The 22,159-nt window shown below is 46.5% G+C and overlaps 1 protein-coding gene across 16 annotated transcripts in view; it reads left to right on the top strand.

Moving 5' to 3' along the window:
* The window catches only part of AFDN (afadin, adherens junction formation factor), a 1,598,291-nt gene that overhangs the window by 633,004 nt on the left and 943,128 nt on the right, over nt 1–22,159 (top strand). For all 16 annotated transcript variants that reach the window (XM_085611917.1, XM_085611916.1, XM_085611915.1 and 13 more), the window contains one exon: nt 11,841–12,046. In XM_085611917.1, coding sequence (XP_085468043.1) covers nt 11,841–12,046 — 206 coding nt within the window. The remainder of the gene's footprint in view (nt 1–11,840; nt 12,047–22,159) is intronic.

Below are 22,159 nucleotides of genomic sequence, written 5' to 3'. Positions count from 1 at the left end.
GCGCATGACTTCATGCATGTTGGTTGACTTTCAGGCCAGCCTTCGTGGCTTGGCAAGAGCTGAGACCCTCCCACAACAGTGTCTCGCAAACCAGGCTTTGGGCAGAGGAATGTAATAGAAAGAGGATTGTGGTCATTTTGGGGGGTAGTGATACATTACCATCTCCCACGCAACCTAGAAGACTCCTACTAACTGATGTAATCGATGACAGTGGAGCCTGTTCCACTGACAAAAGTGGAAACTGTTAAATAAGGAGGGGCGCCCCAATCAAAAACATAACACAAATCGAACTTGACCAGATAGGGAAGTAGCACCTGACCTCTATTATCACAAGGGTGGGATAGAATTGCCATTGAGTTCATACTAAAGGTAAAAAATTCAGTCAGGGCTGCCCCCCTCCCCTGAGTCCAGTATAACATTATTATCCCCAGCCAGGACGATCTAGAAACTTCCATCACGTAAAGAGTGGCTGGATTCCAAATCAATTAGTGACCATAATCTCCTCAGTAGACATCATAACTAAGTATGCTGCAGATAGAACGCCAGATGACACTCTAGTGGGCGATATTGAGGTGGCCATATCAAATGGGGTGGCCTTGAAGCGGACCAGGGTGAAACCGCTGGCTTCATAACCAAGCTGCTAGCCGAAAAAAGTAGGCCTTTTGAGGTCTGCCTTGATTGGAATGCTGGTGACCAAGAAATCAAACTCTGTTTCTCAGAGATCTCTAGTGATGGGCAGACTGCAGTGCTCTGGTTGTTTTGATAGGAACTGTTTTAAGGCATACAAGGCACTGAGGAAGATACTTCATGAGACCCCAAGAGATGATACCGAAGTGGCAGCTTGCAGACAGATTTATATGAATGTGCTGTCTGAGCGAAAGAAAGCCATTAAAGAGGAGGCATGGGAGATGCTTATGGCTGCTAGCGAACTAAAATATTGTGCCATCTTCTGGGCGGTAATTGGTAAACTCTATTTCAGGAAAATGGTTGCCCCGTCTATTGAAGTAGCTGTTCCTCCTTGGAGTGGGTCTCTCATTTTGGTAATATTTATTCTGACCCTCGCTCAGAGACGGTTGGCCAGTTCAAGCAATCTCCGAAACATACAGGGCCTTCCCTTTTGGAGATTCATCAGCTCAGATGTGAAGTGCCTCAGGGCTTGCCGCTGAGCCCCACTCTTTTTAGTGTCAACGGTCACCTTTTTACAGACATTATTTGTTCATCAGGCCTTACCATGGTGTTGTACGCTGAAGACACCCAGATTGTTGTTTCCCTATCACCCAATACCAACCTAACCTGGGAGACTCTGTACATCTGCCTGGAGAAGGTGAATAACTGGATGACAACCAGTTGCCTTACATTGAATGTCAAAATAAACAAGGTTATTGGTGTTGTAAATAATCCAGCACTATGGGAGCACATTCTCTGGCCTTTGTGACTGGGTGACTGCCCTTCACCCAATATGGAAGTAAAGAGTCTGGGGGGTATTTAGCGGGGTTGACTCAGGGTGGTCTTGATCAGGAAAGAGATCTACTCCAATGTGTCGTAAGCTGGGCTTTATTTTTCTATAAATCCGCCTTTTCACGGAAGCCAGGATAATAACGTAAAGTAAACTACAAACAATGAAACAAAAGTTCGGAGCCTTTGTGGATACAGTTCCCTTTTCCGTCTCTGGGCTCCTGAGAGGTTCGTCCCAGCTTTAGGATTTCAGACTTTGAGGCTTGGTGGACGGGGGTTCCCCTTGATAGGCGTTGTGGACTCCAAAACAGGTTGAAAAGGAAATGCCAGGAAAAACAAAAGAAAACGAGTATCAGCCCTTCAGTTTGTCTTACTTCACAAACATAAGGAAAAGGGGGTGAGGAATACAGCAGTGCTTTCTTCTGCCACACACCAGATGGTACGGGGAGTGCTCGTGAGGGGGGGGGACTTGAGGCGCTGGTGATTTACAACCGGGTAGCGGCTTACAAGCTACGCAGTCACACCTCTTCCCTTCCTCTCCTCCCAACCCATCCCGACACTCGGCTGCGTACCTGTGAGAGCCACACTCCTCCGGGAGTGTGGCTGGGCGGAAAGCGGGGACGGTGGCCTCCAGGCAGTCCTTCTGTTCTCTGATCTACAAGGTCATTGGGGTTACTCCAGGCGCTCAGGTTCCTCCTTGGCTCGCGTCTCCCTTCCTCACTCGGTTCGCTGGTCGCGGTCTCTAGGTGTTCTCCTCTTCCGGGTTCTTCTTCCTCTCTTCTATCGGAGGCCGGCATCCCTATTGGCACGTTCCAGCTGACATCATCCTTCGAGGCGAGGTTTCCCTCTGAGTCCGTTTCCTTAAAGGTTTACACCCCCGTGTCAGGAGATTTCTTGAACCAAACAGAGTCTGGGCCGGGGCTCCAACTCTCGGGCTGCAAAGAAATGACGGGATAGTTTTCAGGGGCGAGGACCACCATTCTTCCTGTTTTATTATCAGATCAGGTTTTCTCACAGGGGAGGGAGTGCCTGACCCGTGACAGGGTACTAATGGATAAAGACTTGAACATGGTTGTCCAGGCAAAGAAAGTGGCAGGGACTTGTTTTGGTCTCTTGAAAGCCCTTAGACGATTAAATGGCTTTTTATGGTTACTCGGAGAGTAGTTGTACAAGGTCATGTTCTTACATGCTAAAAGAGTGGTAACTGTCCAGGCAGCCCTGCCTATGTGATTCAGAAGCTGCAAGTTATTCAAAATGCTGTTGCCCGAAAACGGCTGGGCCTACCAAAAACACGGTCTGTGTGTCCGACTTTGGCAAGCCTTCACTATTTGCCGGTGAAGAAAATAATTGAATTTAAGGCTTTATGCATTACTCACAAGGTAACTTATGTATATGGCCCACACATCCTTCATCACATCCCATCATATAATAGTGTGAGAGAGCTTAGATCTAACAATCGCTTCCTCCTGGTTACCCCCAGAATCAAAAGAGCGAGAGACAGAGGCTGATCGTTTGGGTATCTAATGTCTAACTCCCTGCCTAGTCACCACATATCCAACTGCAATTTAAGTTACCGGAAACAATTGAAGACCCACCTCTTCTCTTAAGCAATGCAATTCAGTCTTATTTGTTTTTTGGTCTCAAATCGGCTAAATGCCAACAGTTCAGAGTGGGTGAAAGTAAACGTGGCATAGACTAGCTAATTTTCATACCTGGGAGTTTAATTTGTTGTCCGAGGGTCCTGGAAAAGTCTAATGATCTCCTGGAAACTTCAGTTTGGTAAATCTGTAGAATCATTACTCAGATATACAACAGAACTGGAGATGAAAATGGGTAAGGAGATGGGTATTCTCTATCGCTCTAAATGTATTTCTGTGGCAACATATGGGGAAGAGTGTATGGGGCTATGTTGATGTTAAATATCTCCTGTTAAGCAAAAATGCTTGTTTGAAAAAATTGCTGACAGTTCCATCTATGTCGGTCATAAAGAACTAGGCTTGACTTTACTAGAAGATCTCATCAAGCTTCCCCCACTCATTCTGTGGTATAGGTTATGGTCACAGCAAGAGGATCATTTTAATAGATTATTTGTGAGAGGTTGTCTGGCACTGGATCGAACCTTAGATATATTGTGGCTGCCATATATTAAATCGCAGCGTAGTAGGCTAAATAGTCTGGACATTTTTACCAGGCCCAATTCCCTTACAGAGTTTACTAACAGGAGTTTAAGGTATTATTTTTTTCCAGATGTTTGAAGAGGGGCAGTATAACGTATCATTGCCTCTTGTTGATAGGGCCAGGTCTGCAGCCCCACCTGGAATGTGTAACAAATAGCCAAGAGAGATTTATTCTGACAAGGATAAGGTGTAATACGGTCTTCTGGTGGGTGATATTTCCACAAAAGAATGTTTAGACCAGGTCGCTGGCTCTTTGTCAAAAGCATAATGCGCTTTTTGGTTGTTGTAAATTTTATGCTTTGGTTAGAACAACTGCCCTCATACCCATATTGCCGAAGTGTAACTTGAGCTACTGCAGATTAGCCATGACGCATCTCCAGCAATTAGGCCCAATAGAGAGCTGTGCCTCAGTATTCTCTTGTCTGGCAGGCAGTCCATGTGTGTAAACAGCTAGGAGGAAGTTGAGCAAACATTGTACAGTGGTAAAGCCATGGAGAGTGGTCTGAGGCTGACATTATGATGTAATTTCTGCAAATTATGGAAGTATTTCACATTCCCAGTGAAATATGTTTTTTTACTACTGCCTGTTTGATAAAAGCAGCTAAACATAATATATTGAAGATGTATAGCAGAAGACCATGTAATATGGTCCTACATAGCTACTGAGAGGGTCTGGTTGCATGATAAACCATGAGGTCTAAGGGCGAGTGGCGTGTATGTACCAGAACCCCAAGATGGCAATTTAGTAACATATTGTACAACTTACCTGAAATGTATTTATTGCGTGACATGTTTGTTTTGGTGCAGTCAGTGTGGAAACAATGCTTTTTTAAAGTATGTAAATTGATATTGAAAACAGAAAATGAAATAGTGGACTGTAATGTGGGATTGACTGTGGTTAAAAGAATATACGTTGTTAAAAGATTTGAGATCAAACAGGCTTTGCTTAGCTGCTAAATACATTCTGGCTTTCAAAATCAGTGACTGATAATGTAAATGTCAGCAAGTCCTAGCAAATTATGTGCCCTGATTGCAGTTAAAATCTTCATCTTTTCGTAAGTAGGCTGTTAATTAAACATCATGGGGGGGCGTGGCCATGGGAGCAAAGGAGTGAGACGTGTCTCCGGTGAGCTCTGTCTCCCTGGGGCCCGCTATATCGCAGCACAGAGCACCGGAGGAGTGTTGGCACTCAGGGGCACTTGTGACCGCTTCTGGATCCTGCGGGGACGCACCTGACTGCTTGCGGACCGGGCAGCTGGATCCTTGGGCTGTCTGGGTCCGCAGCGGCAAGCGGAGGTCGGTGGCTGCCATCTTGGTGCTCCGTCAGTGGCCGGAATCCGGGGATTATTGACTGCACTGCATCCTGGGGCAGCCGCTTCGTGGCGTGCCCAAGCCCCCAGAGACTTTGCCTGACAACACCCCTCCGTCCTGTGGCTGCAGGGACGGGCCCACAACGCACAAGTTCAGTGGCGGGGAGCCGCGATTTGTGGCTGCCATTTTGCACCTTACCCAGCTGACCCCAGAGATTGGCGGCTGCTCTGCAGGCCTGCTGCGACATGCATGGTGAGTGTCTGGGGTTGCGGCTGTCTTGCTGGACACTGTTCAGCACCCCTGGGCCAACGTGACCTGCGGGGGGGAACAAGCCATTTTGAACTAGTCACCCATGTTGTCCACCTCCCCCCATGCCCCCTCCCCATTGAGGCAGATCATCGCCTGCACCTGAACCTGCAGTGTTTGGGCTGGTGGGGACCTGTAGCCGCCTTGGTGTGCAACGCCTGGCACCCCTGGGTCACTGATACATGCGGAAGTTTGGGTGTCTGCGGAAGATCTGACCCCTCCCCTCCCTCCAGCATAGGGGCCTTGTTTGGCCGGCCTACCAGAAGTGGACTTCGGCCTCATCACCCAGGGGGTCCCCCGGCGGTTAGAGGAGCGGTGGGTGGAGTCGTGTGGCACTGCAAATCTTGCAGGGGCCTAAACAGAGCAGCTACCCTGTGGCTGGGCCCTGTGTGGAGCTAGACACCCTCGCTGGCTGTCGCACGACACCCAGAACCCAGAGGGAACGTCATCACCGCATGCCCCACGCTGCTGCTTGGACCGCCTGGACTTGACTGGGGTGCCCCTTCCTGCCAGCGCACGTGAAGCGGCCTGGTGGCGGGCCTTCAGGGAGCCTGCAGGCTGAACAGAATTGGGTTTACCTGCCGCTGGTGAGTAGAAGCTGGGTGACCACTGGTGTGCCTGCGGCGGCTAGAGGGGAGCTGCCCTATTGACGACCACCCCTGTGGAGCTGCAGAGCACGAAACTGAAGCACAGTACCGGGCAGTTGCAGCCCAGCGGAGGACCTTGGGACTTTTAACTAGACAGGTTGGGACACCCCAGAGTGCCTTTGAGGACAAGGAGCTCCTTTGTCTGCTCACAACGCAACCACCCTAGCTGTCGGGCAGCAACTATAGTGCATTAGTGATCCTACACGTGGAGCCCTGTGCCCTGGGACTGCCAAACACTTGCTATGATATGCTCTAAGACACTCGCGGGCAATCCTGTAAGATCCCTGTGGAACAAGGTCCCACAGCCAGGGGACACAATGCAGACCCCAGCCTTGAACTTGATGCCGGCGTGGGGGGGCAACCCTCAGCACCCATCACGCAGGGATATATTGACTGCTATTCGCGCATTGACTACGCTTTTGTCACACCATTGCCTGCACTCAGCAGAACTCTCGGATATCGCAGTCTCCGACCACGCTCATCTCGAACTCACATGGGATGATTGGTCCTCTCGGCTGGCCTGCCCGTTCAGATGGCACATGCCCTTGCATCTGCTAAGGGATCCGGTAGATGTGGAATGGATACGAAAGAGTATCACGGAATACTTCCACCTCAACACCTCCCGCGTGGTATCTCTACACACACCATGGGATAGGTTCAAAGCGATAATTCGGGGCACGATAACGTATATTGCCATTGCTAGACAGAGGTAAGCGAAACTAGTAGAATCTAAACTCACGGCAGAGATCAAGCTTCTAGAGCGTTAGTACAAAGAGGCCACTACCAGACGTATTAAATAGTACCTAGCCATATTGCGCGGCCATCTACGCGCCCACCGCGTGGGAAAGGCGGAGCGCGCTCTGCTGACACTGCAGCAGAAATACTATGAAGGGGGGGATAAAGTAGGCAGGCTACTGGCTTGTAATCTGCGGCAGCGCCAGGCGAAAACGCACATCACCAAAATCCAGACGGGTGCCACTTCTTGGGCGACAGCAGAAAAAGACAAATCCAAGGTGTTTCGAGACTATCAGCGACTCTACTTTTGGTAAGACCTCTCTCCCGTGAGACTCCACTCCTACCTCACTGACTGGGAGTGGGAACCCTTGTCCGCACACCATGCGTCTCCCCTAGACAGCCCCATCACAGCAGGAGAACTCTGTACTGCCGTTAAGGGTCTAACCCTGGTTAAAGCCTCAGGACCGGCACGACATCCCGCTGTGCTCATTGCATGCAGTCTACCAAAGATTCTTCTCAGGAGAAAATTCTCAATACCTATATTTTTAGAGCAATCTGTGCACCCATTCTTTAAAAAAAACTCATGCCTCTACATGATTAATTCAGTGGGCAAAGTCACAGGATACAGGTTTATTAATTCATATTACTCTTTCAAAGAATGTACACCTCAACGCGATTCAGTTTGTCGTTACACAATACAAGTTCATTCATTCATCATTTCACTCTTCCATAGAGCGCATGCCTGTAGGTGAGTCGGTTTGCAGAGTTACACAATACATAATTAATTCAGGGTGATGCAGTTTGCAAAGTCAAGTAATACAGGTTTATTCATTAACTATTCCAATCATTCGCCACCCGCTCATGTACATAGGTTCCGTAAATTGCCTTTTTATCAGGTCAGTGTTGGCTTTGACAGCCACCATGGGGAAAGATGGCAAGAAAATATGCTACATGGCTAAACACTTTAAGGTCACAAAGGCGAGACCTATTGGATATGCCAATGCTTGTTAATCCCAGATGCTGGACTCCAACTCGTGCAGCAGCTTTTACGAGAAAAACAAATCCACTTAGGTGCTGAGCCAGATCCTCTGTGCAAAGATCTATGGTGTGAGCTGAAAATAGATAAATGAGGGCAGTTGTGTATAGTAAAAGATCTGATGGCCAAAGTCTTGGCCAAACCATAAAGAACGAGGTAGGAAGTGAATTGGTAAGTCGCTGTATTAATCATCATAGCATATCTGTTATAGAGTTTGGGCCATTCACTAGACTACGTCCTCCCACAATGTACAAGATATCCTTAATTCAAAGGTATTTACAAAAACAGTTTTTAGGTGCCAATGTTATCCTGTAGCTTTGATAATGAGCACAGAATAAGATAGTTATAGACCTGTTAAAGCTAACACCAAGAATTGTTGAAAATGGTGGTCAGGGAGAGAAGCCAGATGATGAGCGCACTTGGGGATCTGTAAGACTGGAGGACAACAGAACGGTACTCCCAGAGAAACAATCTCCACATCTTGGGAATACCTGAGGGGGGCAGAGGACTCCCAGCCTAAAAGGTTTCTGCAATGATGGCTGCATATTCTGACCCCTGCAGAATATATTTCTCCTTGTTTCGTTTATTGCATTTACTTCCTCTAGTGCCACCTATTTATTGACAACCTCTTTCATGTCAGAGAAAGAGACTATGGCAAGCTAGTGCAGAAACTGCAGAGTTCATTTGATGAGATGAAGAGGATGAGGGCAGTGTAGCCAAATTGAAAGTGATTTCTTAACTAAAAAAAATTATTTTGAACACCAGAGGTCTGTGATACTAGACAGCAGAACATAGAGCCCTCATTGGATATCCCAGCAGTCACATGTTAGAAAATCTGCCCCAGAAAGCAAGGGAGCCCTAAAAAAGAAGAGGCTCAACAAGAGAGAGGGAGGTAACGACCAGGGCAAGGACTTGAATGGCCTTTGAAGAGAGTCTAATTGCTGGAAGGTAGCCCAGAGGCTGTTCTGGTCAAGAAATGCAGACAACTGAAAATGCTTGAAATTCGTATGGTCAAAGTATTGGACACCAGGGCCAAGGAGCCAGACATGGTGCATCATGCTACACCACCTGCCCTGCAGGATGTGGAGAGATAAGGACCCTGACATCCCCACTCCTATTCAATACGAACATGGTTTATCATTTGGACACCAGCTGCAGTGGCAATGAGTACTTGGTCCTGAAAATTGTTATTTAAAGATCCTGCCTTGAAGAGATGCCATATAGGATTTTATTTGTAGATTGAACAGGACAGTTATGTTTTTGAGGTGGGGAACGATAGATGCTTCACGCTTTAGGACCATAGGCAATTGAAGGTTTTTCATGTGGTAATTTATAGTTGGGCGAGACTTTGTGGGGGGTTGGGGGGAACGGAACTGGACTGGGATCATTGAGTAACTGTTTTTCAATGGCTAATTTACTGCTGCCTTCTTTGCTAATTTTTGGCGGCTTAAGGTAGTGCAGAGAGAATGGGGCTGCTGGAGGTGGGCGTAATTCATTTGAGGGGAAAGATTGTACTGGGCTGCTGGAATGGCGAGTACCAAGATAATTCTTTATAGGACAGTGAGGTGGGGAGATCTCACTGTGAGGGTCCTTATCTGAAAAGTAAATGGATTTGGGGACTAAAATTGAGTTGTCTCTCAAATCCTGGAAACTCAAATGCTGTACCTAGTGCTCCTCCAAGAGGCACACATGTTGGGGAGAGCAAATTCTTGCACTCTAAGGCTTTAATAGAACAGTACGGTTGCTTCCTAGCAGACAGATGTACTTAGACTGGAATAGAAACTCATTTTTAGTCTGAATGCACATTGCAGGAAAATATGATTCTTAATAGCATAAAAAAGTTGACTTTGAATTACTCTAACCTGAGGAAATAGAATGGACACACAAAGGTGACTGAAAACAAATAAAGGATAAAGAATTGAAAGTAAAAAAAGGGCCCGCCACCAATAGCACATAAGTGCATTTCTTGTAGAGGATTGTGTCCATCTGATCAGATGGAAGTAGTCACTCTGTGCAAGTGTGCCACTGGCTGAAGTGGGTAGACCACTTGTTCTCATGCTGTATGCAGTTGTGGGCAGAAGCAAAATGTGAATTACTTTTGAACCAAACAGTGGATGAAGAGAGCTGATCCTAAAGCCACATTTTTTATTTGGTATTTTTTATTTAGTGAGTTAGGTAATACTGGCAAACAGTCTTTCTGTCAGACTTAATGAAATATAATAAAATTGCTTATCAAGGAATTTATACTTTACACACACAATTTTTCAGATATTTACTCCATAGTTCAAAATGAGTCCAATGAGGGGAAAACACACTTGTACTTCTAAACGGGTTCCTAATGGTTAATATTGCAATACATAGAAAAAAACGTTGTGATTTCTATTTTTGTTGTAAGAAATTATGATAATATGGACCCCAACATGGAGCAAAATCGAGAAGTGATTAATGGAATGCTTGAATCATCCACGGGTAATTGCTCAGGAGACATTCCAGTCGATCATTTATTTGCTCATTATGCCAAGCCAGACAGTGAGATACCATATACTAAGCAGTTTTGAATCCTGTTCCAAATGGCATGGTTATCTTGGTTGTGTAGGACAGGGCTTGGTTACAGGGCCAACGACCGTTCAGGCCTTCCACCCAGAGTCTGTGGAAGGTTTGGGGGTTGGGCCTTTTGGCTGTAGATGAGATCCTTTGCACAAAGTAGGGTGTGTTTTCAAGTCCTGTTTATAACATTCCAATTAAGGCAAAGTTTAAGTGGATTGCCATACATAATGGGGTCAAATGTACTGCACAGGGTCTACATAGAAAAGTTTGTCGAGGAATGTTTTACCTGTTAAACTGTAAGCAGTGTTTCATATTGGTGTTAATACATTTGTCTTTTTGTAGGTTTCTGTGGCATTTCTTATTTAACACTCCAGTGCATGTCCTTCTTTCTTTCTCTCCCCTCTCTATCTCCACTCCCAGCTGCCTCAGTTACTTGGCATCACTGTCTCCCAATTGCTCTGTCTCACTCCGTTCCCACTTCTCTCCGTCCACAGATCCCCCTCTGACTCTTGTGACAAAGAATCTTGTAGGGCTTGATGTCTCTCTCTATCCCCTCCCCTCTCTTTCTCTCTGCTGCTCTCCTTCCTCCCCTCCAGTGCTGGAGTTTCCTAATGCTCTAGAATTACATGGCAAGTTTTGGCGAAGCCAATAGCAGCTGGAATCCATCTTGGGCCATTTTGTACCCTGGTAGCCATCTTGGAACAGAATATCAATATTAATTTGCATACATTATTACAGCTCTCCAGGATGGACCTTGCATTGTGTCTACAAGTAATGAGGCAGTCATTTTGGAAGTATACAGAATAATATTCCTAGATGGCCATACACTGCTGTTGGCTCTTTGCCAGTACTTACGCTGAAGTTCTGAAGGCATTGGCAAAGCAAATAACTGCAGCTTTGGCAAAGCGAGACTAATTAGCTTTTCCAGTGCTTGTTATATTTTCTATTTTAACTACAATGTTGGTTTACCTCTAGTTTCCTGATATAATATTCATACATATTACAGAGACAGTCACATTTATGGTAGTTAGTCCTTAAAAAGTTATGATGGCTAATAGCCCTGGCTATATGTATCTAATTTGTAGAACACTTTACAAGAAAGGTATACACACACAATTTTCTAAAACTGGCAAATGTATGCATTAAGATGGCAGTGGATCCAAGTAGCTTATGGATTGATGTACATTTGTTCTGTGATTTTTGAGCAAATTATAGAAATGAGGGTTAAGACTCATGTTGGAAGAGTTCCTGAAATAGTTCACAAACTGAAATATCAGTCTGAGCTAAGAATCTAAATTAAATGAGGCTGATGTCTTGTTGATCTGTTTGCTGGTTCAAAAACTCACGTGTGTGTCGGAAAAACTAACAAAGCTTTGCAGTGTTCAGTAAATCAATAAACGTGTCACATCAGCCTTTGTATTTAAAAGTATGAGTAGGTATGTTCATTTGTGGATGCAACATTGGAAAATTCAGGTAGTGCTGAAATTAAATGGAAACTATACAATTCTTGTCAGATACCGGTGGAATTGAAATAATTAAGATTTGTACATTTAGGGAAACAGGGAGTCATGGAATGGTGCAGTTAATTTTCTTCTTTTCAATTTTGTTACCTTTTTACTCTTGTAGCCGAAGATGCCTTCTTGTCTGCCATCATCAACTATACAAACAGTTCCACCGTCCACTTTAAGTTGTCACCAACCTATGTGTTGTACATGACGTGTCGTTATGTACTGTCTAACCAATACAGACCAGACATCAGCCCTGCGGAGCGCACCCACAAGGTCATTGCAATAGTTAATAAGATGGTCAGCATGATGGAAGGGGTTATTCAGGTATGTTAAGGTTATCTCTGCCTTTTAAAATAGTAAAATAGTTATAGCACTTGCTAAGACTCCTGTTATTTTGCACAGAGAATTTTCTGATAGACAAAATAGTCCAATTTAAATCTGCTAGTTGTAGATGGATGTCATAAATATTTATCTGCTATAGCATAAAAGAATACAGTAACCTGATTCTGCATGCATATATGCTTTCAACAGTAAAACAGACCATACTTTTGTGATTTGATCAGCTCTCCTTTGTACAAGCACTAGTCTTACAACTCTGCAAACATATGTGAGTATGATCTAGTGTAAGTTCAGCCCTCTGTTTCAATAAACAACCTCCTGTTGTGTTTTGCACTGCTCTTTTGTTGATGTGACTACAGTGTTTTTAAAACCGGATTAAATGCTAAGGGCCTCATGCTCTGTTTGATCTCAAACCAGGAATGTTAAAAAAGGACAGTCTGGTTTATAATGGAGGATGGAATTTGCTATGCGACCTATGTGCTAATGGGACACACTGCAAGTTACTCATTCACATGGGGCTCAAAAAAACCTGCCTAGTGGTTATTAGGCAGGTTGCTTTTTGCAGCTCCCTGTGAATTGCTGTGAAGGAAGGGATGATTGCTTGCATTGGACAGCAGATCACCAACCCTTCATTTGATCTTCAAGACAGCAAACATTTTTGAAAGCAGCACGTCTCCGTTAGATAAACAGGTTCTGGTTAATGAATAAATAAGGGCATGGACAAGATGGTGACATAAGAGGATGTGGTTTTACTTCAGTTTGTATCCGGCCCCATGTGTTCCTGAGCACCCAAAGTCCCTCTAGCCTGTGCAGAGCTCGAATTTGTGGAAGGTGCCATGGATGATGACAGGGGCAACCTGAACTTCAAGGGAAAGGTGATGTTTTGCACTCTCTGAGGTAGTAGAAATGAGATGGTGCGAGATCGAACTGCTGTGCGGCCAAGGTAACAGGAGCATTCTGCCTGTGACAGCAGTGGTCTCCGGGGTTTGGTCTGAAGAATCCAGAGTGGTAAGTGTCTTTAAATGTTAGAGGGCTCAACTCACAGGTGAAAAGAGGGGCAGTATGGATGGCCATACTGGCGTCACATCTGGATTCAAATTTGTTTGCAGGAAACACATTTAATGAAAAGGGAGCAGAACTGTATGAAATACAACACATTTGCTGAGGCTTCCTGCTCTTCTGCATATCCCGAACATAATAGAGGTAGTCATGTTTTAAAACTTAAAATAAAATCTTGTCAGAAAGCAAATCTGTTGAGGAACTAATATTACAGATTATGTGGGGTTCTCCGACTCTGTAACCAACCACGTTTGCTAAGATCTACTCTTCCAATACTGTCCAAGACACTTTTGAGCAGGGCTTCTAGGCAACACTTGCTAAAGAGGCTGTTTGTGAGGTTGTATGCACAGAGTCTGGGATGGTGATTGAGACCGGTCATGCGGATGAAGGTGTCACTCGGGAGACATTTGGAGGTAGCTTTATTAGTAATAGGATCACACTTTCTTTCCCCGTGACCATCAGACCTACTCCTGCATGGATATATATATGATAGAGTTGAGCTCTTGCTTCTTCATGTGGGACATTTCTCCTATATAGCTGGGCATAAAGGGGGAATTCATCTGGCATGCCAACTAATAGATGATAGAGGTGTATGTTAAAGAAATTAAGGAGACTCATGGGGCTCTTTTAAGAACAGGGGGAGAAAAAAGGAGGAATTTATGAAATAATATTTCTCCTTATTTGATTGTGGAGGAGACTCTTCTTCCAGAAAAGCTTAGTACATATTGGAGATCCTAAACGCATGGTGTGGCAGATGGTGAAATTATAGAGACCAATTTCGGAAGAAGATGTGCAGATGGTAATCAGAACCCTTAGGTTTTGCAGCGTGAATCCTTTTCTGGATTCACATGCTGTGCATCATTCCACCATCTAGAGGTTGGGTCCGGAATAGTCTTTGTTTTTTTTTCTTCTTCGTTTTGTGCATTGTCGACAACCATTTGGTGCCTACTGTGTGATGTTAGACGGTGCCCTGGAGGTTGTTGTGCATGGTGGCCTTCTTCAGATTATTTTTTCTGCCGTTGGGTCTGGATGCAAGACGGGACGCTCCAAAGTTTTTGCGAAAAAACCCCAGTGGAAAACCACCATCGACATCGCAACCAAAGAGCAAAGCTCAACTCCGAGAGCGACACCCCTAAGACCAAGAGTCAACAAATGGCGAGGTAGGGGCCATGGAAAATACCCCTTTCAAATTCTGCCCCGAGTACCACCACAAATTCGCACAAAGTGATCCACATGACGTGTGCAACCTCTGCGTGCCCAAAGACCATAAGGACAGACTGTGAGGCCTGCGCGGTGTTCCAGCTGAATACTCTCGGGACACCCCGAAAGCAAAGAGAGGCCCACTATGCAACTTTGTCCAAGGCATCGCAAAAACTTTTCATGAAGGACCTGGGCTTTTCCATTGATGAAGAGGACCAGGGAGTTCCAGCAGAATTGACGCACGAAGGATTGGACATCGAAATTCTAGAGACAGACTCCGAAGAAACCCACGCCCACAAAAAGATGGCGATGAATACAGAGAAAAAGACGGATAAGGTAAGACACCATACACATCCGTCGGAAGCAAAGGGCCACGATAATAAAGCACAGCCTAAGGCAGTCTCGTTGCCAAAGAAAAAGGCGATCGAAGGCCAGCCGCGATCCAAGGAACCCCACGGAGCCCTACCCTTCGGCGCCTTGTGCGAAAAACTGCACAAGGTGCTGAAAACAAGGGTCGAACACGAACCCCCGAAGGGAACCTCGATGTATTCGAAACTGAATGCAAGCACGAGCAAGAAAAGAAAATATCCGGTCTCCGATGCCGAGAGAGCACTTGAAGTCAACAAGAAAAGGAAAAGACTTGAAGCCGAAATGGCGACGTTCCTCCAGAAAAAGGAGTCTGACGCTTCCCTCAAGGAATTCCGAATTTCTAAGATTCCCGTTTCTGAAGCGGACAATGTCAAAGCCAAAGGAACGAAAGATGCCGAAGGGGAAGAAGAGGAGATTCTCGAGTCATCTCCAACCCCCGAACCTCGTGATGAAGATCTCGAGGAAGACATCGAGGCACCAGAAGAGCAGGGTGCCTCTGAAAATTTCGAAGACACATGGAAGGACCTCGACACAGAAAGCCCAGAGGAGGAGATATGCTGTTATCCCTCAAAGGCATCCCCACCAGATGATATAGCCTTCTGCAACGGCCTAGTAAAAAGAGCAGCTGACGCTTTCGAAGTTCCCCTCGATGAGGAAAAGGGAGACACATGCTTCATTTTAGAAACACAAGTCCCAGCCAACAAGGGGACACAATACCTACCAATGCTACCAAGCATCCTGCACCAAGGCAAGGAAGCCTTTAAGGAGCCAGCCTCAAGTAAGGGGGGTAACACCAAGGGTCGAAAAGAAGTACAAACCCTCTTCCAATGACCCTGAGTATATCCTGAGGAACACAGTGCCTAACTCCATCATTGTTACCACGGCCAGGAGAAGAGCAAATGCCCTCGCTAACAGTGGACAACCCCAGAGAAAGAAAGCGAACATATGGATATGGTAGGCAGAAAAATGGAAAAGAAAGCAGTGACGCCGTTGCGCATCGCAAACTCTAATGCCTGCTGAACAGGTACGAACACCAGCAATAGGATGACATTGAGGAGCTCATCTACAAGCTCCCCAAAGAGGACAAGAACAGGGCTAAATCTATTGTCCAAGAAGGCAAAAACATTGCTAACTGTAGGAAAGTGGATCTCTATATACTGTTCCCAAATAGGTACAGTGTGTACAGAGTCCACAGTCCCCAGAGGCTAAAGTTAGATATAAGCTTACTCTCTAAAGTGGTAGCTTGGTCGAGCAGTAAGGAAGTATCAGAGCACAGTGTAAAGCATTTGTTGTACACACTCAGTCAGCAAATGGTCTCACACACTCAATAACTGAACTCTAGGCCAATGGTTTGTATATAAAAATATATGGTTGTTTTATTTTAGAACCAACAATAGGTATCAAAATATACTTTCCCGGAATGAGATGCTTTAGTTAAATACTTTGCAATAGGCAATTCACTTTTGAATGCAATAGTTATAGTTTGTTGCAATAGGCAACACAATTTCAAACACAATAATACATTGAGCTCAATGGGAATTTCAAGTTAAATGCAATTGATTACTTTTTGGATTACTTTTCTAACTCCAGGACTGGGTCCTAGATTCAGTCCTGGGACAGTTCCTGGAAACAGGTGAGTAAATACGATTTAGTTACTGTTGTGATTTTTAAGCAATATTTTGGTATTTTAAAAGTTGACACTTCGAAACTTTTTCTAATGAAATCACCAATGTTATCCTATGGGAGGAAATTCACTTAGCAGGTAAGTGGGGTTATTGTTACTTTTTCGAGCTCGGTGTTGGATCCTGGATCCAGCTTCTAGTGTGCCACCTGCAAGCAGTTGAGAGAATGCGTTTAGGTTATACAGACGATTTTTAAAGAATATTTGTAAGTTTGCAAAATCGACACTTAGAAACTTTTTCAGCAAAAACCAGGCAATGTTATCCTATGGAAGGAAATTCAAGTTGCAGGTAAAGTATGTTCTCATTACTTTTGTAATCCAGTGCTGGGCTCCTAGGCTCAGTACTGGGACATCTATCTAAAACGGGTAAGTAATTACGTTTTCACAGCTGGTACGATTTTTAAAGAATATTTGTAGTTTACAAAAATCGACACTTACAAGAAATTTAACAGAAAAATAGTCAATGGTTTCCTATGGGAGAAAATTGAGTTAGCAGTAAGTAGGGTTGTAATTACTTTTCAGGGTCAGTGCTGGGCACCAAGATCCAGCACTGGGATCTCTCCTGAGAGCAGGTGAGTATTTTCGTTTTCGTTACTCAGTTGATTTTAGGTGAATATTTTACAGTTTAGAAACTCCACACTTAAAAGAATTTTCAAGTGAACCCAGCCAATGTTACCCTATGGAAGAAAAGTGAGTTATCGGCTTTTGGGTAAGTACTCGACTGGCAGAGTTAAGGTTCTGGGCACAGACTCAGGGGTCTTCCCGGGTCAGGTAAGTACAGTTGTTACACCCTCAGCGGCACAGGGGCAGCCGGGTGCAGAGTGAGGTAGGCCCAATGTTATCCTATGGGAGGCAGGGGGCCTGTGGTTGGTGGCTGCTGGCTAGCAGGCCACGCGGCTGTGGGAGCTGGGCTCCTGGTCACTTGCTCAGGGCAAATGGGGAAGTAGGTTAGAGTAGAAGTTGCACTGCCAGGGCCACTTGGAAAGGCTGCAAGCTCGGGGATGAAGTTTCTTCAGGTGCAACCACCACTTCGAGAGCTAAGTTGGGTAGTTGGAGGATAGGTAGGTACCCAGGAGTTGGGCACAGGAGGCCGCAGGGCGCCTGGTGTAGGGGTGCCTTTTGGTGTCGGGAAATCTTACCCTCTGTTGATCGCGGTTGGGGGGGGTCCCTGGTGCTGAGGCTGCAGGCGTCGTCAGGAGCGTCGAGGTGGGTCCTTGGGTGCCGGATTCGGGGTCACAGTCGCTGGGGGGACGTCCTCGTGGTCTTTGTCCACTCCAGCACAGGCCAGGCTTGGCGGGTGCAGAGTGTGCAGGGTTCGCAGTTCCTGGCTGATGCCAGGGGTCAGTTACTTGCTTTTAGCAGTGCCACTGCTCGTGGGAGTCCCATATGCTCAGAGTCACAAGGTAGCTAGGTCCTCCGGGGGTTTGTGAGATTGCTGGCCACGGGAGATGCCGGGATTTAGCAGGTCCGAGGGTCGACAGTCCGGTAGGGCTGGGGCAAAAGCAGTTGGTGTCTTCCTCTTGTTAGTAGCTGCACGGCAGGTCTTCTTTCTTTTTGATCTTCTTTGCTGTTTCGGAATCTGGACCTAAGGAAGGAAAGTTCAGGGTGCCCCTAAATACTAAATGTAGGGGCATTACAGGTAGGTAAAGGGCAGGGACCACTGTGTGCCTGCCCTGGGGTGGGTACACCCCCTATCCTGCCACTCTCCTGTGGGAGGGGGGCAGTGGCCTAGTCCTGATTGGGCAGGGCTTCCCATCTTCAAGATGGTGAGAGCCTGGAGATGTGCTTCAACTTGCCTCCCCCGCCTGAGGGGTGGGGTTGGCAGAGGCTGGCACCCCCCCTGTCCTTCCTTGGCGTTTCTGGTCAGTCTTCCCGCCAGAGTGGGGGTTTAGAACCGGTAGGGGTCAGTTGCTGAGTACAGTAAGTGGCTTGGAGAAGCTCACAAAGCCTTTGAAGCTTCCCCTGCCCATCCTGGCAGAGGAGACCTAGCACCTCGCCCAGGATGTGCATTGTTGCAGGCCCAGGAGTGCGGATGGCTCTCTACCCAGCGGTCCAGCAACATGTCTGCTGTGTGGCAGCCTAGGCAGCCCCTTAGACCAGACGTGGAATGTAGGTTAGGTTCAGGTGACATCTCAATGATGCCCTCTGTCGTTGCATTGTACATTAAATCCTGCACTGGCATCAGTACAGGTTTGATGTGCTGAGACTTTTGATACCAAACTTCTTAGTCTTCAGTGGAGCCATCATGGTGCTGTGGAGTTCTTGTTGACGATCCCCCAGCACCATATACTCTTAAATGACAGCACTTACAGTGCCCAGGAATGGACCTGGGTACTGTAGGGGCACAGGGCTAATGCTCCTGTACCCACACCACTGGCATAGGGCACCCAGCGAGAGGGCAGTGTATTGTTGTGGGCATGGCACACAGGGATGTGTGCCATGTCGACTCTCTGTTTTGTTCTATACCCAGACACACATCCTGCAAGGGCAGTGTGTTTGTGTCGGGGTACAGGGCCTCTACGGGTGGCACAATAAGTGCTGTAGCCCTTACTGGCCTTCCCTGGTCACAAGGCCCTGGGTACCTAGTGTACCATTTACCAGGGGCTGACATGTGGCCAGGGTTTGCCAATTTGGGTATTAGGTTTCAGCACAGTTTTTAGGGAAGGAACATAGGCCCTGGGCACCTGATTGGCAGGAGCCCAGGGCACACTCAGTCAAAGTACATTCAGCAATTCAGCAAAAAGTGGGGGCATACCAAACAAGAAAGATGACACTTTCTCACACTAACACATGCCTTAAATCAGTGCTCGATGCAGCAGACACTGCCAGCAGACAGATGTGCACAGGCACAACTCTAAGAAGGAATGCCTGGCTTAGAATTTCAGGTTATAAGCAGGATGTTCAAACCTCCATCATTAACAGACCATTTACAGGGAAGGCACTTTTTGGAAAAGAAGTGGATGAATCTCTCCAGCAGATTAAAAAAGATAATGAAACTGCAAGAGCCATGGGAGCCCTACAACAAAGAAGTACCTTCAAAAGAGGATGGTTGACCGGAGGAAACCCCACAGGAAGAGGAGCCTGTGTTCAAGGACAGCAAATATGACATCAACAATAGGGCCAGGGAAATGGTCAACACACGAGCCAGCAAGTAGGATACCTGGTTGGCAACAACAAGCAAAGCAGTCCTTTTGAGGAAGAGGCAGAGGCCAGCCCTCTAGAGGAAGAGGGAGTGGCTCTAATTGACCCCTGCAAAGGAAAAGACCCACTCACAACACCAGTGGGAGACAGAATATCACAGTACCTACAACAGTGGCGAAAGATCACCACAGAAAGTGGATATTTAATTTGGTAAAATACAGGTATTGCATAGAACTGACAAAAACACCACCAGCAAACCCACCAAAAATAAGGAGGTACCTCAAATCAGAACTCCTACAGTTAAATCCAGAGATCCAAGACTTTCTTCAAAAACAAGCAATAGAATTGGTACCAGAAAAGGACATTTACAAAGGAAACTACTCTCCGTATTTCCTAGTCCCCAAACAGGACCTATCACTAAGACCAATCCTGGACCTAAGGTTAGTAAACAAATTCATCTGATACCGCTTTTCAAAATTACTACACTCCAGGAAATAATCCCACAAATTCAAAAAGGAGATTACATGGCAATAATAGATCTCAAGGACACATATTTACACATCCCCATGAATAAAAACCACCGAAAATATCTCCGGTTCCCACACAAGTGAACACACTACCAGTTCAAGGTACTCCCTTTCGGGATAAAAACAGCACCACATGTCTTCACCAAGTGCCTTGCCGCAGTCGTGGCTCACCTGTGAAAGAATAGAATGTAAGTCTACCCTTACCTGGACGACTGGCTTATAAAGGCAAACACAAAACAAACATGTCTCAGCCATGTTCAAACGGCAGTCCACATACTCCAAAAATTAGGATTCTCAATACATCACAAGAAATCCTCCACAAAACCAAGGAAAAGACTTTCTTAGGTGAAAGACTATAAACTCGCGTAGGCAAACTCTACGCAAAAAAGGATACACGCGATCAAACAAGAAACCTCCCTCTACCGGAAGTGTCAATCTCTGACAGTGAGGAGAGTCATGAAGCTCATTGACCTGATGGCGTCATGCATCCCACTCATTCCTCATGCCTTCCTACATATGTGCCCCTTCCAGGAATGGCTTACCAACAACTGGTCACCAGCCACTGGAAGTTGGGAGGATCTAGTGGTTGTTACGCACAGGCTGCAAGCAAAAATACAATGGTGGCCATCCAACAACATAGCACAAGGGAAACCTTTCAAAAACCCAACTCCTTCTGTGACAATCACTACAGACTCATTCCTCAACGGATGGGGAGCACACTTTAAACAACTGAAGATACGAGGTAACGAACAATCTTGACTCCATAAAACACATCAATTACTTGGAAATAAACAGTATTCCTAGCATTAAAAGCGTTCCAGAAACACATTCGCACAAAGACTGCCTTGATTCAAACGGACAACACCAACACAATGTTCTACCTCAACAAACTAGGAGGTACGAAGTCCTTTCCGCTAAGCGAGCTAGTACAACAGATCTGGCAATGGCAATTTCTCAAAGAATCAATCTGCAAACAAAACATCTACCGGGAGTATACAACACAAAAGCAGACCTTCTGGGCAGACCGAACATGTGCTCCAACAACTGCTCCCACGAGTGCTAATTGAAGCACAAACAGTACAATACTTCTTTAAACTCTGGGGAACCCCAGAAATAGACCTGTTTGTGACAATACAGAACAAGAAATGCCAGTTCTGTGCCTCGAGGTTTCCTCACCACATTTCAAAAGGGAATGCCCTGTCACTAGATTGGTCAGGGACATTTGCATACGCTTTTCCACTAATACCTCTTATGCAGAGAGTTCTAGAAAAAGTGAGACAACCAGGGACAAACCTAATTCTCATTGAGCCACAATGGGCCAGACAAACATGGTACTCAAGTCTGCTAGAACTGTCGAAGGGACAGATAATCAAAATCAGAGCGGACAAGGACCTACTAACAATGCAACAGGGGGCGTGGCCAAGATGGCGACAGGAGCGGATGCTGCTTAAAGGAGCTCTGCGCCCACCCGCATAAAAATACTACGAGATCCTGCCTATCCGTACTCTACTGCCCCAGATTTGGCCACCCATCTGCTTGAGGGGAAGGCAGCGGTCAAGTATCGAGGGGCTCCGACGGTTAAGGGCTGTTGCTGAGGTGAAGACATATACGGCGACCTGGGCCATGGCGGGCCTCGCTGACGCTGCGGGATCCTGCTCGGAAGGGGCTCTGCTGAGAAGAAGACGGACCTGGCAGCCAGCCGGGTGCCTCCCCGGCGCTCGTGGACTTCCTCGTCGTATCGAGGAACCGTGGATTTGGGGTAGGAGCGAGGTTCGGTGCCTGGAACTTGGTGTGGGGGGGGGACCCTGAGACGTCTGGCGGTTGCAGTCATTGTCCGGTCGGGGCGCTCCTGCCTGGGATATGCGGTGGGGAGGATGCTCCCCCCCACCTCTCCTCGCCTGTTTGGATCGAGTGCGACGAGGCGATTGTGCTGACCGCCGGGAGGGGCAGTGGCGGCCCATCTCGTCGGCAAATCGAGGCCGTGGACTTGGGCCTAACTGCTCTCTTTCACCCTTCCCCCTGCATCCTCGGGGGGGCCTGTGTGCAGACGGGCTGCATTTGGGCTATGTTGCTGAGTCAATCTTGGTCTCTTCCCTCCCCTCTCCTCCCGGGCTGTGGGGG

The sequence above is a fragment of the Triturus cristatus genome, chromosome 6 (genome assembly GCF_964204655.1).
Source record: "Triturus cristatus chromosome 6, aTriCri1.1, whole genome shotgun sequence".
Lineage (NCBI taxonomy): Eukaryota > Metazoa > Chordata > Amphibia > Caudata > Salamandridae > Triturus > Triturus cristatus.
This window is presented reverse-complemented; position numbering and strand designations above follow the sequence as displayed.